Raw genomic sequence first — 17877 nt, 5'->3', positions numbered from 1 at the left:
CCACGACCGTCCATGCATCCCAAGCTAATAAAAATTAGGAATTTTCAATCTGTTGATATCAACCTGACCTCCGAATGACATTGCCCGAAGAGAGTAGACACTCTGCATTTTGCACATAATGAAATTACTGCAGACTGTATTATTGCCATCTTATAAACCTTCCTGTACGCAGGTAAAATCAATGTTGATTTGTACTAATTCAAAGAAGACGTATTATTTCATAAAAATACTGATGACTTAGTTGGCCCTTAGTACCTAAGGCCTCTTTTGCTAAAGAACTTATAAATCAAAATTGCTTTAATTTGATTAAAAATTTATATATGGCGAATAAACAACGTAACCCACGTTACTATTTAAATAATAATGCTTCGTAATTTATAAGTAAAAAACCGTATCTTCGCCGTGTATTTTCGAAATTGGGAGACATTTTACTGAAAGTAGAAACAAGATTCTATAATCTGGTATCCCTAACATATGATATCTGCGGAGTGCGGATTGCGACTTGCGATTTGAGTTTTATCAAGTTTATCATTTCATAATCTAACAAGTGCTAACTGTTTCGAGTATAACAAAATAATCAGTAATCAGTCGCTCTCCAGTGTCGAACAGTATTACAATGGCCCAGGCTGTTAGAAAATTAACCGCTCACGTTCTAAAAAACAACAATGTGGAGACGATAATCGGAAATACCGCTGTTAGGGCGAATAGGTATGTACCGGCTTTTTCATATTTACTTACGTAACACACCGGTGATATACACATTACAAAATATAACATCGTAAATTGTTTGCAAATGGGAGCTTGGTGTCGAGATTGGCGCATCCAGATAATCACACCGCAACGAAAATGTTTCTAATTAAAAAATTGTTTAATATTACTAATTTCAAATTTAGTGTGTTTCTAATGTTAAGTTTATTGTATTATTTTCTTATACATCGAAAGTGAAATTTTAGCACATGGTGGGGAAATGTTGAAATGGGTCCACCTGATGTTATTCTTGGTATAACAGAGGCATACAAAAAAGACACAAGTCCCAAGAAAGTCAATTTAGGTGTTGGTGCCTACCGTGATGATAATGGCAACCCATTTGTTTTACCATCAGTTAGAAAGGTAAGCAATATTTTTAATTTAGTATTTCTTAACTATGTTCTTTAGCATAACCTAACTATGAATTTGTTAAAAATATAGATATAGTTGAAATATATCAACTAGATAAGGACACTAATATATTTTTATGTACAATTTTTTTAATTTACCGCTATAAAAAATTGATTATAAATATTATTGAATTCCTGATAAAATTTTCTACTATATTTTTAACTTATTTACAAACATACCATATTTTAGAGTACATTCTTATTGTTATACTTTTTGCAAGCACTTATGTTAGTACAAATATGATACATAACTTACTACAATATGTTTACCTAACAAACAATATCAATGTTTGCACATTCACAACTGTACATGTCTTGTAGGCAGAGGAAATCCTTCACAAAAAGGCCTTGAACCATGAGTATGCCCCCATTGGCGGTGAGGCGTCTTACACAGATGCTGTTGCCAAGCTGGCCTTTGGAGAAAACAGCCCCGTTCTAAAGAATAAATCAAATGTCACTGTTCAAGTAAGTAATAAATCTGGAAGTATTAGCCCTAATTATTATATCTATAATCATATTCTATTGATGAGTTTGATTTCCTTTTCAATAATGGTTTAAAATAAAGCTGAGATATTAGACACTAATTTGAATCTTATTACATTTATACTCTAATTTATATCATAGGTTAATCATTCACAAGGTCATTATTTTCTAAAAATATATTTATGATAACCAATCCAATCTTTAGAAGTCCAAAGACCTGGGATCCTGTAGAATATTGGATATCTGTGTAAATTTTTATTTACATTTTGAAATTCCAACTAGCTTTATCCAGGCATTGTTTTGCCCAAAACCAAGATTTCTTTTTCAATATTTTCCCCATTTTATGGGAAATTACTCATTTCTCAAATATTTCAGACCTTAGTAACTAAGTTCTTGAGTATAGCTGTATATAATTTGTCAAGGTTTTTGTTGTAGGTTTATGGAAAAGTGCCAAAGCTGATAAACAAGTACTTTGTAACATGTTATTTTAGTTGAGGTTAAAGTTTAGTTTTCAATGACGAAAATTGTACGAAAAACATCTTGTTTACAATGTTTAAATTACATTTTTGTTTTGTCAAAATCCCGAAATTCCCCAATTGGACTTGGGGCAGATAATTTACTGTGTCTATATCAGAAATATTTTACTACTAATAACGTAATTGCCACTAATTATGAAAATAAAAATTCTTGTTTATATTGTATTAAGAGAGTAAAGTTTAGAGATACACGGCTTTTCTCTCTGATCCCAATTTCGTTATAATGCAGTCTTCTTTTACATATTTTTTTAGTTTTGGTGCTTTCTATAAATATCTCGTCATACCAATCTTACAGCATACTCCATCATATAAGTGACACATATATTGATTAATAGTAACTAGTAGATTACACTAAATGCCTTTATATAATATAAATATATTTATTATTAATACAAACTTTTTAAAGACTTCTTTTTACGATAAAGACTTCAGAGATCAACCCCACCTCATCATAATACACCTATGAAATAGAAAATTCATATTTGGCAACCAAATTGTATAAGATCTAAAAAGCAAATACTTCCCAGCTAGGAACAGTTTTTTACCGTTGAAACCTTCCTTGAATAAATATTTCAAGATCATAATTAGCCAAATTGGTTCCCGAGTTTTAAAGATAAACGAACAGAAATTCATTTTTATTTATATAGATGTATCAATTTAACGAAGAATAACGAAGTAATTTGTTAATGCTCAGTCAAGTAATGCTGTAATAAAGTTGTAATGCTTGTTAATGCTTAGTCAAGAAAACTGCTTAGATCTAGTTATTGATTAGAATGTAAAAGAAAACTTGTGATGTCATAACCGCGCACGTGATGATTACGTGCCTAAATAAAACTATCTAGATCGAGGTACGTTTACCCAATACTATTACATATGTGCTAAATGCATCCTAGTTACATGGCGTATACTGGCATATATGTGTTTTGTTTTATTTGAAAAGAAGGGCAGAATCACCTCGAAACTAATACGTATACAAAGTATTAGTTTGAACTGATTCAACAGACGTATTCATAGATTATATATATCAAATAAACGTTTTTAAAGTTATTAAATTTAAATTAATCTAATAGGCTAGTAGGTGAACGATCTCCTATGCCTGAAACAGGCCGTCGACTTCGAGCGAATTTAAAATGCGCACATAGAAAGTCCATTGGTGCACAGCCGGAATGAAAGTTCCAGGCTATAGCCGCTGTTCCCATACGCTCGTTTATAATTACCAGGACAAAATATAAAATGTACTTTAATATCTTAAAGTAACCTTTGGTCCTATTATTATGTTCTTAAGTAAAATGGCTACACAATTTAGTTAGTAACAGAGTTTAAATAATCCCCCTTCAGTAAACCAGAGGTCATTAAACTGCTCCATCCAGTACATTAGCTGGCGCTGGCGTAAACAGTACATATGTAATATTCTTAACCAGTAAAAGTTGTTGTATGAATGAATGCTATTAATGTAACTTGTCCAGTTTTTTACGAGGTAAAGCGCATTGTATTATAGCAGGAAAAATTATGTAGCGACCTCTGCGCAATAACAGTGTCTTTTTGTACAGTTATTAATATTTGCAGACACTGTCCGGCACTGGAGCGCTCAGACTAGGCCTTGAATTTATCACGAAGCACTACGCTAAGAACAAGGAGATTTGGATGCCGACACCCACATGGGGAAACCACCCTCAAATCTGTAACACACTCAACTTGTCCCACAAGAAATACCGCTACTATGACCCTAAGACTCATGGCTTTGATCTTAAAGGAGCTATTGAAGATATATCTGTAAGTAAAGAAACAAAAGTGATTTTTGAGCGTCCCTTACAATCGTTTTCCCCTCAATTCTATAAAAATAATTGTCATAATGGAACGCAATTTTAAGATTTTTTTTTAATTATGAAATTTATCAAATATGTAATCCCAGAAATTAATAACGAATCGATGTTGATAAGTTCTATGAGTTTTAGTAAAAATATGATACAAGAAAAATTGTATCATTACAATGGAAAATATTCTTATCGATGATTAAATTTTGTTTAACCGTGGTGAATTATAGCTTTTATTATACTGTATAGTACATTGAATGTTTATCTTATCACACACGATTAATACCACAATAATACGCTACTCTGACATAGTATATATAATATATTATAACATAGTGTATCAATAGTAAATAAAAAACGTCAACTCTTTACTCCTCGGTATATAAATTATTATAGTTTAGAATTAATTGAGAACATTGAAATAACAATAGTATATTTAATTATATTATTATACAATAACGAAAATACAAATAACGTTAATAATTTAACCTAACCTAACCTGAACACAAACGCCACTTAAAATTAGAAAAACCTCACTTCACTGGGAGCTGAGACGATATCATATACATCATGTTTTTTAAGAAGAAAAAAGTCGAGCCTCTTTAATATTACTTGTGGTACTACATACAAGTCGTAAAGAACGATACAAAAAAATAGGGCTGTTTTAAGGTAAAGGCCTAAAAATGGCTACCTCCTGGTATAAAAAAATGTGTTACGGTAGAAAGGAAATTTTATTTTAACAATACAAAAACTAGACCAACTATGTAAATACAGATACAACAAAGATGAAGTTATAACAGCTGATTTTTCAAGTTGAGTTCCAAATTTAAAAATACCATAGATATTAACAGGATTTTTGCGCTACTTAGGTGTGTGATTATTGAACGCCTATTTTTAGTATACTCTTTAAGGAAGCCATATTAACGATAGTATTATCTTACTATCACGTGAATATAAGCTGACTGTATACGTAATGAGGGGTCATTGCGTCATTGACAATGTCATGGTGTTGATAAAGTATAGTGTGATAACATTTTATGAATTGAGTGTTTGACTATGACATAATTATTGAAAGTATAGATAAATTCTACCCGTTCCGCCTGTACATCTGACTTGCTTTTTATTTATTAGTTCTAAAAATGCAACAGTCACTTAAAATTTACACGCACACACATTAAATTAATACAGGCATTGCAAAGTAGCAAGGAAAAATTATGTAAAAGGCAAATTAAAAATAAATACATTTTAAACCTCAGTTGTCTTCAATTTCAGAAAATTCCTGAAGGTTCCATTATTTTGCTCCACGCTTGCGCTCACAACCCGACCGGAGTTGACCCCAAACCCTCTGATTGGGAACAGCTATCTCATGTAAGTATCGTAACACTTTACAGGTGGGGAAACCCCCCTATTAGGTCGTAGACTCGAATTTGGTTCGTTCTGCGTAGCCCCTCCCCCCCCCCCTATTCGATACAAGATAACTCCGTAAGATAAAAAAAATCATTGTTTCCTGTCCAAGAAGATTATGCATAGAAATTTGTCCATTAAGGGATATTAAGTTACGTGCATATAAATATTTTTTACCAGGTGATCAAAGAGCGTAAACTCTACCCGTTCTTCGATATGGCGTACCAAGGTTTCGCAACTGGAGATGTAGACGGGGACGCATTCGCAGTCAGGCACTTTGTGAAGGAGGGCCACCAGGTCACATTGGCTCAGAGTTTCGCCAAGAACATGGGTATGTTGATCAAAAATAAATATTAATGTTTCTTATTTCCTATTTTTACAGTAACTACTAATGCAATAGAAATCTAAACTAAAAACATAATACAAAAAAATTAGAAGTAAAAACTTAAAACCTAAACTATTCTATAACTAATTATAAATAATGCAATTCTTGTGAATTCAGTCAGTGTGCAACTAAATAGATCTATCTGTCTCACAAGCAATAATATTAAAGGTGCGCAAGACACCGTAAATGAAAGAAGCATTAAGTTTTTTAAGTAAGTTTGTACGCACGTACGTAAAATATAGTACGTAAAAACTATAAAATGTAGGCTTGAAATAATAGTAATAAAACCCGTTTATTTCCAATCTTCACAAATATTACAAATATAATTTGTTGTATCCTTTTTGTTTCTTACTCGTTATCCACACTTCCTTCAATAACATTGATTGAAAACTTTCTCGGGTTTCCTTCACCTTTTTCCAAATTTTTCGACAAATGTGTCCTTGCTCCTATTTCGCGACTACATAAAAAAGTGTCGGATATTTTATTGCCAGTTCTTCTCTTCGCGTTCTTTTATTCACGTTGGTTACTTAATGTATACTATTATATTATAAACGTCGGCATAATAATGCTTTTAAAGTTACATTTAATCTCCCCGACATCCCGCCCTTCATCAATTATTTATATTTAGTATCAACAACACTTGAACCATATTTCTATAGTTAAATATATACGAGTAATATATGATTCAAGAAACAGATTTGTAACTTTTGACCTATCTTATCAGTGTAAACGAAAACTAAATAAACATGTTATTATATATAAACAATTTCAATGATGATGCAAGAAATCGAAAATTATATATATCTAAATATATATTTGCTATGACAGCGGTGTTGGTCTAGTGGGTTCCGCGTTTGACTCATCTGAGGTCGAAGGTTCGATCCCTGGCTCTCCACCAATGGAATTTCTGTCTTCTCCCACCCATTTAGGACGTGCACAAATAAACTAGTAAAACATAATTTTATTTTTAGATAGCCCTAACCTTCAAAATACACGTTTATAAATAAGAAAATTGTTGTTTGTGTGAATTTGGTTTGTTTAAAAAATAGATAAAACATAATTTCGTTCGGTTTCGTGTTATACTATGTATTACTAAAATATTCAAGTTTACAGCTCGTAAATAAATAGACATATTTTTTATTGTCCAGGATTGTACGGAGAGCGTGCCGGTGCATTGACCTTCCTCTGCGGTGACGAAGGATCAGCAGCTAAAGTGATGTCTCAAGTGAAAATTATGATTCGTGTTATGTACTCCAACCCACCATTATATGGTGCCCGTCTCGTACAAGAAATCCTTAACACCCCAGAGCTCAAGAAATTATGGTCAGTTTCTGTATAGTAGTCTATTTTAATGTGTCGGTGTTGCCATCTTTAGAATAACCTTTTTTAAATAAGCAATATTTTATATTATACGTTTTTTCATGTTAGGGAAAAAAATGACAGTAAATTTTTATGATCCGTTCGCTCACCGTCACAAAAAACTTACATTTTGAAGTTAGTTATAATAAAACTTTAAATGTATTAAATAACTTTTTCCATTGTTAGTGTCGTTTTATCTACAGACGTAGAAATATAATTACGCCAAAGAAGTATAACTTCTAACACACACGTTTTTCTACTACAGATTAAATCAAATATTCGCGTTAATGATAAGTCCTATTTACCCACAGATAAGCCTTAAAATGTCTGTTGCCTATATTTTTATGTTTACATGTCTATTTTTGTTAAATGAAACATAAATGAGAAGCTAAGACCAAGCTTGCCAGCGCCAGTTTTTTTTAAATAATAATATTTCAGGTTAGCGGACGTAAAATCAATGGCCGACCGTATTATCTCGATGCGTACAAAACTCCGCGCGGGAATCGAAGGCGCCGGAAACAAGTTGCCATGGCAACACATCACCGATCAAATCGGAATGTTCTGTTACACCGGACTTAAACCAGATCAGGTAAGTTTAATTGCAATACACACAAACGAGACATTTATAAAGTCGTTAAAAATGATGGCTGTCTTGCAGGCTCGTTTTTTAATTAAAAAAAATATTTTTTAATTTATTATCATCGTAATATAGGGATGACAGTTTTTTTTACTATTTTAACCCGGGAATTTGCCGTGACGCGGGCGTTTGTCTCTGTTAGTTTTCTTTTTTAATACATACATAATATGTTACTTATATATATATACTGGTATGTTTCTACGGTTCATTTTTCAAACTCTTGAAAAATGTTCAACATATTAGAAATCGAGGAAAAAACCTTAGTCATATTCTGATCTCTGCTAAATATTGTTACCGCTGTGATAAAGAGACAGGTGAGTACTGTAGGAATATTATTGTATTCAGAACAAATTATTTCTTATAAATAATAAGGTAATAAAAAACGATTAGGAGTTGTGATTGGTAAAGATTAACAACAATCCGCTTGAAGTCAGGAATCCCAAATAATTTTTATTTATATTCTGAGTATCACCACTAACTGCGGACGGCTTCTGGGACACCCAGTATATATTTTATAATCTATTTATAAACGCACATAAAAGAGATAATTGTAAGTAAGGGAAAAAAAATACTGATGCGTAGTGTAGGAAGTGCATGAAATGAAAAAAAAAACTATAATTTTGTTCAATTACAGGTGGAACGACTAACCAAGGAGTTCCACGTCTATCTCACCAAAGACGGACGTATTTCTGTGGCCGGAATTTCTTCCAAGAACGTCGACTACGTCGCCGAGGCCATGCATAAGGTCACCTCTTAGATTTAAGTAAAACTGCCATAAGCATTAAATGTTTACTGAACCAGATGTATTTCGCGCACTTTATATCTTTATTATAGTTATTTTATTTTTTATTAGAAATAAAAGTATAACTTTTAGACAATTTTTATTACTACCCACATTAAATATGTTTTTTTTATTTCAAAATTTTAGGTTGAATTTTTTATGTTTACTAAATAATAATAGCAGTGTTGGCCTAGTGGCTTCAGCGTGCGACTCTCGGTTGTAGGTTTGATCCCCGGCTGTGTACCACTGGACTTTCTTTCTATGTGCGCATTTAACATTTGCTCGAACGGTGAAAGAAAACATCGTGAAAAAACCGACATGTCTTAGACCCAAAAAATCGACGTGTCAGGCACTGGAGGTTGATCACCTTATTGCCTATTAAATGGAAAAAGAATCATGAAACATATTCAGAAATCTGAGGCCAAGATCTAGAGGTTGTAGCGCCACTGATTTATTTTATTAAATAATAATATAAAGTTAATTTCATTTGACGGGAAATTAAAATCTCATTTGGAGTTGAGATGTATAAATAACGTAAAATAATGATAAAAAATAAGTAATTTCAAATATAACGTATTATTTCAGCATCTTACATAGTGACACACTATTTACAAGATTTTTTGAGTAATTTTAAAGATTGGGCAAGACAACAAACAGATAGTGTCACGCCTGTAATTGGATATGCTGACAGAACATAATAAGAATACCATTATTTTTAATTGATAAGGGATGTGATTTAAAATCTACAAAAATATGATTCGAATTAAAGTATCCTTTTCACTTGCAATTCGTTGAACGTATACGCATACGCGTAACGTATACGCATTTCAAAACATTCTCCTATTATTTAAATTCATAAACATTAGGTAGGGAAAGTAAAGACATGATAATTAAAACTGTGTATTTTAAAATAGGTTGAAAAATAAACTTGATGCGAAAAAAGAAACACGAAATTGTATTAACACGTTTTTAGTGATTCTAATGAAACTAATGCGATATTTACAGCCGACAAACAAAATCCTTATTCTATTGTTGATGCAGGTCAATCGTTAATATTGACTAAATTAAATAATATTATTTTAGATTCTTGATTAACAATGCCTTGTCAAATATAGCCAGATATTTGCAAACTAGGTCCCGTGCAATATTTTTTTTTCACATTAAATGCTTTAATGAATAAATAATTATAAAATTGTTAAAAAAATCGAACTCATTTCAAGTTACGTTAAAACTGAAAAATATTTTACGAATAATTTAGTTACATACTTTAAAATAATCTGTGAGGAGTCTTCGGCACAGCCAAAGAGTACTGTCATTTAAGTTTGACAGCTGTCAAAATCGAGCTATATTTCACACGGTTTTAAGAACTAGCGTAGAAGGCGCTACGCACCTCACGACGCTGGACAATATTTCGTAGAGATAGTAAACAAAGCAAACTGTTTGCTATTCATTAGCATAATATTACTATTATGAAATAAAACGAGCGAAGAATTTAAATTCGGTTGCTTTGTTAATTTAGTGCCCCACAAGTTGGGTTCGCCTTAATATATTAAAAAACAATCTCAATAGATTTTATCTTGACAACAATCTTAATCATATTCACCTGCATCCAATACAAAATATAAATCTAACATTTCACTAATTTACGCTAATTACACAATATATTTAGAAATATCGCTAATATGATACATAACTTGTAGATAAAAACAATACCTATTATTATTTACACAATTTGTCATAATCTATTAATGGCACAGTCAATGCACATTTTCACATTAGTATGAAGATACCACTTACCCATTAGGAGAGTATTGGTTTTTCATGCATTCATTCGAGTACAGCATATCTTAGCTGCTATATAGGTGATATCTGTACTTAACATTTTTGTAAAACGTCAACCTACAAAGTTTTCACACCAAGTAGGTTTTAATACTGTTAATAAATAGTCAGGTTAAATGGAATTTTAATAGTTTTTAAACTACCCTCAATGTACTTAAACTCCATTGTACCTACTGAAATATTAAAAAATCTGAAAATAAGGAATAAAGTGTTGTACAATTTTAATGTAATTATTAACCCGACGAAACAACATTTAGGCCATCATTGAAGGACATGTTTATATACACCTTTCTAAATACATACTTTTATGTAATAAGGGGTATACTGAATTACAGACCGCCATTTAATATGGCAATATATATCTTCTGAATCAAGTACCTCGTACCAAATTAAGCAAAGTTTGACTCGATATACACAATATTAATTGCGAATAAAACCCTGCTTGTACATTGCATTCTATTTATACTAAAACATATCTGTTTCCATTCCCCATACAAAGTCATTATCTTTAAATATTAGTGGAAGGTTTTAAAACTTTGTTGTTTGTTGTTGCAACGTTGTTTTACCATAGGTGAATGGAAATGATAAATTGCAGTAAACTTAAACAAAAACTGCTATAACAGAGCATTACCCTAAAATTATTATGCACCATTGAAAATTACAACCAGCTATGTGAATGCAGCTCGGAACATTTGAGATCAAACTAAACTATGCCAAAATTGATAACTAAATTCAGATTTGCGTGTAACATAAAACTTGTATCATTCACATTCAACACATTAACATAAGTCTTAAATCTAATCATTTGTGCGTATGAGTAATATACAAGGCGAGATGAACGAAAAATAATTCAGAGAAAAGTCAGTATTTTTAAGAAATATAAAACCTCATAATTTAATTTAATCTACATATCAACTTATATACACTGAGTTCCCATACTCCACATTAACTTTAGTTGAATTGGCAGAAGGTTCTTTTATTTAGATTTAAAAAAATACGCTCAAAAACGTCACTTATCACTAAATAATAACAATTGTAGCGACCAACCCCATTTCGATACATTTAAATTTATAATTCGTTGGCGTAATTACATTTAAAATGGCAACCTACATTACCACATTAAAACGAAAGTAAAAATCACGAATATAATACAATATAATGACACGTAAATATTTATACATAACTTACTAATTTATACGTTATTGCTTGAGCATTTTAAGACTACTCATTGGTATTTTAGGAAGTTAATAAAATGGATATGTAGGTTTCGAATAGAGAAAAGTATAGGTAAGTGTAGGAAAGAAAATTAAAATATATCCATAACTCGACACGTACATTATAAAATTTATTAATAATTTCTACTTTGGCGGCATTTAGCAAAAAATAATTTCACTATATATTAGCTATGTATATGGTATATTTAAGTACAAGTAAATAGGCAAGAGATGCTGTATTTTCTATCCGGTACATTTGAAATAGTTTAATTCGATTGCGAATTTAATAGCACTGAAAAAAAATAAACAGATCTGAATAGAGGCTCTAGTATTCTTGCCCTTTACAATATTTTACATTCTGGTCCGAATCGCAAACAAATAAACATTGCAGTACCTTTGTACCGACATTTGTAAACGTTTTAAAACATAATGTACATACATATAAAAAATATGTCATTTCATTAGCCTCATGGGTCGAGTAATTTTCACAGAAAACACTTTCACAGTCACTCGTTGGTCATAGGCAATTGTTCGAGCGTTTGTGAGTCCGACGAATTGGCAGAGTCCTCTGCTAGTAGGCGGCTCAATTGATCGTCTAGAATATCGCGTCGGGGTTCTCGCTTGCCCTCAGGATATTCGTCATCGGCCATCAAACTCTCATCTAAATACGAAAACGAGTCAAGGTTTATGTCAGTCGTCGCAATTGCAGTGCTATAAACGTCTATTCGTTTCTGCTGGCTTTGTGCCTCCGCCACCTTTTGCGTAAGCTTCGCTTTCGCCTTGGACAACGCTTCGGACTCGGATTTGTCGATTTTAATACTCTGTGCGGCTTTTTTCGATTTGAGCGCGAACGAGGAGTCGTTACTCGACGAACCATCGTCTTGGAGCTGACTGAGTAACGTCCTCGTGGCTAGAGACATGCTCCCCCCACTATATAATTCACCGGTCATCCCTAAAATAGCAATAGTTCAATTTTACCCATGTCTTTACTGATATTGAGAAAATATTTGGACAAAGAAAAAAAATTTGTAGAGTACTAAAAGAGCGATGGGTTCGGTTCAGTTAAATCTTCAGTGTTCACCTATTTCACAAATAAAATAAATATATACTAAAATAACGGGTATATACGGACCGACCAGGGTTATGCTAGCCGTTTGCGTTTCAACTAACAAAACATACGTACGTTATTTTTAAAGGTATAAAAATAATAAATTAAGTCCATCAATTGAAGATCAAGTTTTTTTTTCTTTCAATACAAAATTTCTGTAAAACGAAAAATGCCCAAATGCGGTTCTTAGATACCCGGTATAAAATGCTTTGTATATAAAAACAAATAATATTCTTAGAATTACATGTCTGTTTATTATTTTGAGTGAATATTTTCGTAAATATATTAATATAGATCAAAAACTGACTGAGTTGTTTGTGATGACTTATGAACGCAACTTACCTCTCTCAGTTTCTTGGTGAACGCTGTCTTGTGACGAATGGTCACTCTTGTTCTTGCCATCAGCCATATATTCCGTATCACTCTCACTGGACATACCAAGATCTAAATGTAACGAGTTCAATTTGTCAGCGTTCTTTTTGCTATCGGGACCTGATTCGATCTCCATATCCCAATCACTGGGTGAATCTTTGGCTTCACTCTGTCGGTTTCCATCTTTCTCCAAGGATGCAGTTGAATCTAGACTCCTACCCTCTTCAGGGTGACTATCGAATAACACTGGCGTGTCCTGGGTTATAATATGACTCGTTTTATTCTCCTCCGGGGTAGGTTTTTGTATGTGACTATCTAGTATTTCGGACATAGTTGTCGTCTTTCCCGATTGCTCATTGTTCAGTTCCAACACAATTACATTGGATTTAGACAGTTCTCCCTGTTCCGACTTTGCTTGCAACAATTGATTTACATTCTGCCCCATTATGATTTTCGACATATCATTGCCGTTCTTGGTAAATTTCAAGGTTTTCCCGAGATTTGCGCTTTTCTGAACGACTATTACGTTCCCTTTCGCTTTCGCATTGACCGGTCTAACTATGGGGCTTATAATTTTTTGTGTCGGCGTTAAACCTTTAACTGGAACGATGTCAGCCAAATTGGCAGTTTTTATTGGCTCCGTACCAAGAATTTTAGGGCTAGCAGCACTGACTATAGTTGGTTTTAATGTTGAAGACCCTGGATGAAATTTTGATGTCGGCATTGTGTTGGGTTGTGAACTAACTGAAACTACCTTCATGGCTGTCGAAACGCCTTTAAAGTGGAATAAGGGACCTTCTTTGCTCGACTTTGCTGGCAAAACAACCATCGTTTTTCCAGACTTAGGATTCACAAATGTTTTTGCTGAAACTTTTAAATCTGTTGCGGGGATACCCTTCGGGGTCAAAGTTTCGGAAGTGGGGGGTGCATAGTTATTTGTACTGACTGGGGTAGAAGATTTCATGGATGTAGCAGTCGACGATGATGTTATAACGAATTTTGGATGCGATATTCTAGTATCGATTGGGGCTTTAGAGACAACAACCATCTTATCGGATATGGTTTTAACGGGCGTTGTGGACGTTCTAACATTCGGAATCGAACCTATTACTTTCGCCGTAACTAATTTCCTCGCATTCAAAGTTTTTTGCGCGGAACTCGGCGCCACCACGACTTGTCTGTTCGCGAGTATTTTTATATTGTCATTGGATTTTTGTACTATTTTAATGTCTGGCACGGGAACTTTCTTTTCAGATTCTCGGCTTTTGAGAATAATTTGGGACGCCTTGACCGTGTTTAGTGGTTGCTTTGCAATCGGCGTGCTTTGAGCTTGCAATGATTTTGGATCATCCGGATGTGCGTTTTCCGAAAGCCCTAACTCATGTGGGACAGTAGCGGGTTGCGTTAACAAATGCATTGTGGGAGACTCGCTGACCATTCCGGGTGAGGACTTTACTTTTGGTTTAAATTCATCCATAAAATCTCTGTTTTTGTTGGACAATATGGATTGGGCGTAACTAGCCTGGAAGGTATTGGGTGGACCGGAGTATTCCATTTGCAAAGAGACTGGACTGAACTGTTTTGCAGGTGACGATTGAACATCTTTTGGTTGCTTTTTCTGACGAGGAACCTTAGGCTTTTGCACTTTAGGTTTTTGCTGTCTGGGCCCTCGTGTCTGACACGGCTTACTTGAAACTTTACTAACTTGATTATATGAATGTTTTGACTGACTTGATTGTTTGCCTGTAAGGAAATTCAAATTAGATTGTCTATATTATTCCAATAAAAAAAAAACAAAATCATTTATTCATATAGGTAACATAATGTCAACCTATGAACACCAAATAATAATTACCAAAATACTTACTGACAGTGGGCTGTGAATATTTTGAATAAACTTGTGATAAGTTTACATGTTTCTGATGCATATTAACAGGAATATTTCTCATATTTTTTACTGGTGTGATGGTGTCCTCAAATTCACCATCCTCTGCTAATTTCCGTTTTCGACAAATTATTTCCGTCTCCCATATCTGAAAAAAAAATTGCGTAAACTATAATGGCTTTTATCTTTCTATAATGAATTTTATCTGATTACAATTTTACATTTTGATGAAATAAAATTTGCTGTATTAACATTGTATAACTTTAATAATAATTATAAAAGATTAAAAACAAGTTTCTGGTTATTCAAATTATTTCGCAAAAGAAAAGAGATAAATTATCCAGAAGAATTATATTAAGGTATTAATAATTGTGTTTTGTTACAGAGAACTTTTTAAATTATCAAGCAGTTGAACTAAGCAAGATAAAAAAGTTTACAAACTTTGCTTGAATGGTCTTCAGTAGCAATGGGTGGATAAACTTCATCCATTTTCTCGCTGCATTCCAAAGCAGACTCAGCAGTTTCTGGATCAGGCATTTCTACTTCCTTTGAAATTGGTGTAATGAGTTTGTCTTCCATTTTTTTAAGTTCTTTATTCTCAGCTGCTGTTACTTCTGCTACCTTGTCCGCAATCTCTGTGTACATGGTTTGAGCAATACCACGTGGCATCAGAGGTATAATTCGACGTCCCTCGCTGATCCATGCTAGCCCTGTGTTTGGACCAGCTATACTGGAAATTAAATTAAATTTTACCTACAACACCTAATATACTTTAAGTTCACACTCACAATGGTTATCACATAGGACATTGGACAGACAAATGTGTGTGTTTTAGTGCTAAGTAGTATAGAATTTCTTTAAAAGACTGAGTAAATATATATTGGTTAATGAAATGCTTCCTCCTGTCTTCAAATCAACAACTATTATTGTAATTTTAACAAAAAATTTAATCATTTCCAGACCAAAAGTCTTATAGTATCTTATATAAAAGGGTTATTCAAATATATGTACAAACATAATTTATATAATTTTAGGTTAAAATAATTAACCACACTATATGCAGTTGTCTGTTACAGTAGAAATATTAATAAGTTACAACACATGGTTTGTAAAGTAAATATTGATTTAATACTGTTTAATACAAAAATTATTTGTGACAGTTATTTCTTTTGATAGGTTAAATGTCAATATGAAAACTATACAATATGTAACTTAGTTTTAGACATATACTATTCATTGATTAAAAACTAAATAGTATAAAATAAAAGAAGAACATTCTACATGGCTGTATAGATTTTAAAATACTTTTACAAATACATACAAATCACAAGTCTTGATCCATTTCTTATAGGAAAGCTTTGAAGTCAATTAGTAACTCTAAAATTAGCTTAGTTAATGGTAAAACAGAGCATGCAGCCATCTTTGACTAAACTTAGGACAAATAAAAAGTTTTCTCTATTTAATAAAAAAATAAACTTACTGCTCAGCTATTGTTGCTAAGAGCTCGTCATTAGACACGCGTCGCGCTTCAGCACTGTGGCGGTCATGGCTTATATGCAAAACGGCGCGCAGTTCCTCGAGTAACTTTTTTCTATCTTCTTCCAATGCCCCTTGCGCTCTAAACACGCTTATCATATTCGAATATGCTTCTAACTCTGTAAAGACACATACCTATTTATATACATTGAAATAACATTCATTATTTCGAGAAAAGATAGCTGGTATTTGGTGGAGTTCAGAAAAGCATAGGAGGGAAAATGAATGCCATTTTAAACTAAATATATACCAAGTCTTCTGAGCGTCCGGCGACATTCGTCGCGTGTCATATTTAAAAGAACGGGCCACATGTTTATTCCTTGGACTAAAACAGTCTCAAATTAATAGTGGATTATATGATTTGAACCACATTTCTCTAAAATATCTTACTGGCAAAAATATCCATACTGTTTACTTCACATCAAACGACAATTCGTTTAGATTGACACTTTAGAAAACGGATAGCTTGAATCTTGTCTTTGGTTTTGGGATGACAGTTTTTAAATCAGAAATTTGCATTTCCGTCTAGTATTGTTAAAAACTGGTCGGTTTTATTGTAGTGAAATAAGTACATTTCTATGGTGAGCTTACGCCTATAAGCTTTTTCAAGTCAACTTAATTTATTTACCTAATGCATCCTTTGTGTATAAAAATCTAATTGTTCCAGCAGATTAGGAATGCATCTTTTCTACAATGGTTTTAAACAAAAACTATTGAATATACTATGAACACGGTAAAGCTTCTAGGTAATGGAAACTAGATTATAGAATTAAAAAATATACTATCTCAGCTACCGTAACCTAAAAGTATGATAAAATAATAGATTATTTTTAGCGAAGAAACGAGAGGGAAACACTGTTCAAAATTATTTGAGTAAAAAGTCCCTAACTTTGTTTTATTTCATTTACATGGTAACATTTATAGTTTTAATACTATAGACAATATATTTCTGACACTATATTATACAGCTAATAAACTTATATTAATTTTGCAAGACATTTAATATTGTCTCATATATAAACTAATTTAGTTATTTCCTCCAATTCTTTAAGAATTAAATACCGCTCACGGCTCAACTTAAATATTTCAACAATATTGTAACAGGTCGTAGACAAATAATTAAAAGGATAAATATAACTTATGAAAAATTGTTGATAGAAACTTGAAATATTTATGGAAATAGGACCAGAAATACTGCATAGCATGAAACAAAACCACTCCTTTAAATATTATTTATGAACAACTGAGATGTTTTTCTATGCAGATTAGCATAGATATATCAATTAGTTAAAACGATATAACATGTAATAGCTGTGGTACGAAGATGTAATTTACATGTCAATTTCAAAGCCAAAAAATGCGTCAAA

At 32.6% G+C, this 17877-nt stretch overlaps 2 protein-coding genes across 3 annotated transcripts; one reads left to right on the top strand and one right to left on the bottom strand.

The window, feature by feature from the left end:
* Positions 1-487: 487 nt before the first annotated feature.
* LOC110999975 (aspartate aminotransferase, mitochondrial) lies at positions 488-8648 on the top strand. The gene is made up of 9 exons (XM_022269282.2): positions 488-708; positions 954-1110; positions 1479-1622; positions 3743-3949; positions 5263-5358; positions 5575-5725; positions 6928-7102; positions 7577-7727; positions 8410-8648. The coding sequence occupies exons 1-9, from the start codon at positions 617-619 to the stop codon at positions 8530-8532; spliced, it is 1296 nt and encodes a 431-aa protein (XP_022124974.1). The 5' UTR covers positions 488-616; the 3' UTR covers positions 8533-8648.
* Positions 8649-9443: 795 nt separating this feature from the next.
* LOC110999984 (BRCA2-interacting transcriptional repressor EMSY) lies at positions 9444-16952 on the bottom strand. 2 transcript variants are annotated; one of them, XM_022269292.2, is made up of 6 exons: positions 16761-16952; positions 16455-16629; positions 15416-15704; positions 14957-15122; positions 13060-14832; positions 9444-12561 (listed from the first exon to the last, which is right to left on the bottom strand). In XM_022269292.2, exons 1-6 carry the CDS (start codon positions 16819-16821, stop codon positions 12116-12118), a joined length of 2910 nt encoding a protein of 969 aa, XP_022124984.2. In that variant the 5' UTR covers positions 16822-16952; the 3' UTR covers positions 9444-12115. The 2 variants fall into 2 exon arrangements, with proteins under 2 accessions (XP_022124984.2, XP_022124985.2); XM_022269293.2 differs by having other exon boundaries at positions 9444-12270.
* Between the last annotated feature and the right edge of the window lie 925 nt (positions 16953-17877).

The sequence above is a fragment of the Pieris rapae genome, chromosome 12 (assembly GCF_905147795.1).
Source record: "Pieris rapae chromosome 12, ilPieRapa1.1, whole genome shotgun sequence".
In the NCBI taxonomy this organism is placed as follows: domain Eukaryota; kingdom Metazoa; phylum Arthropoda; class Insecta; order Lepidoptera; family Pieridae; genus Pieris; species Pieris rapae.
The sequence above is the reverse complement of the archived record's forward strand: the minus strand, read 5'-3'. Positions and strand labels throughout refer to the sequence as shown.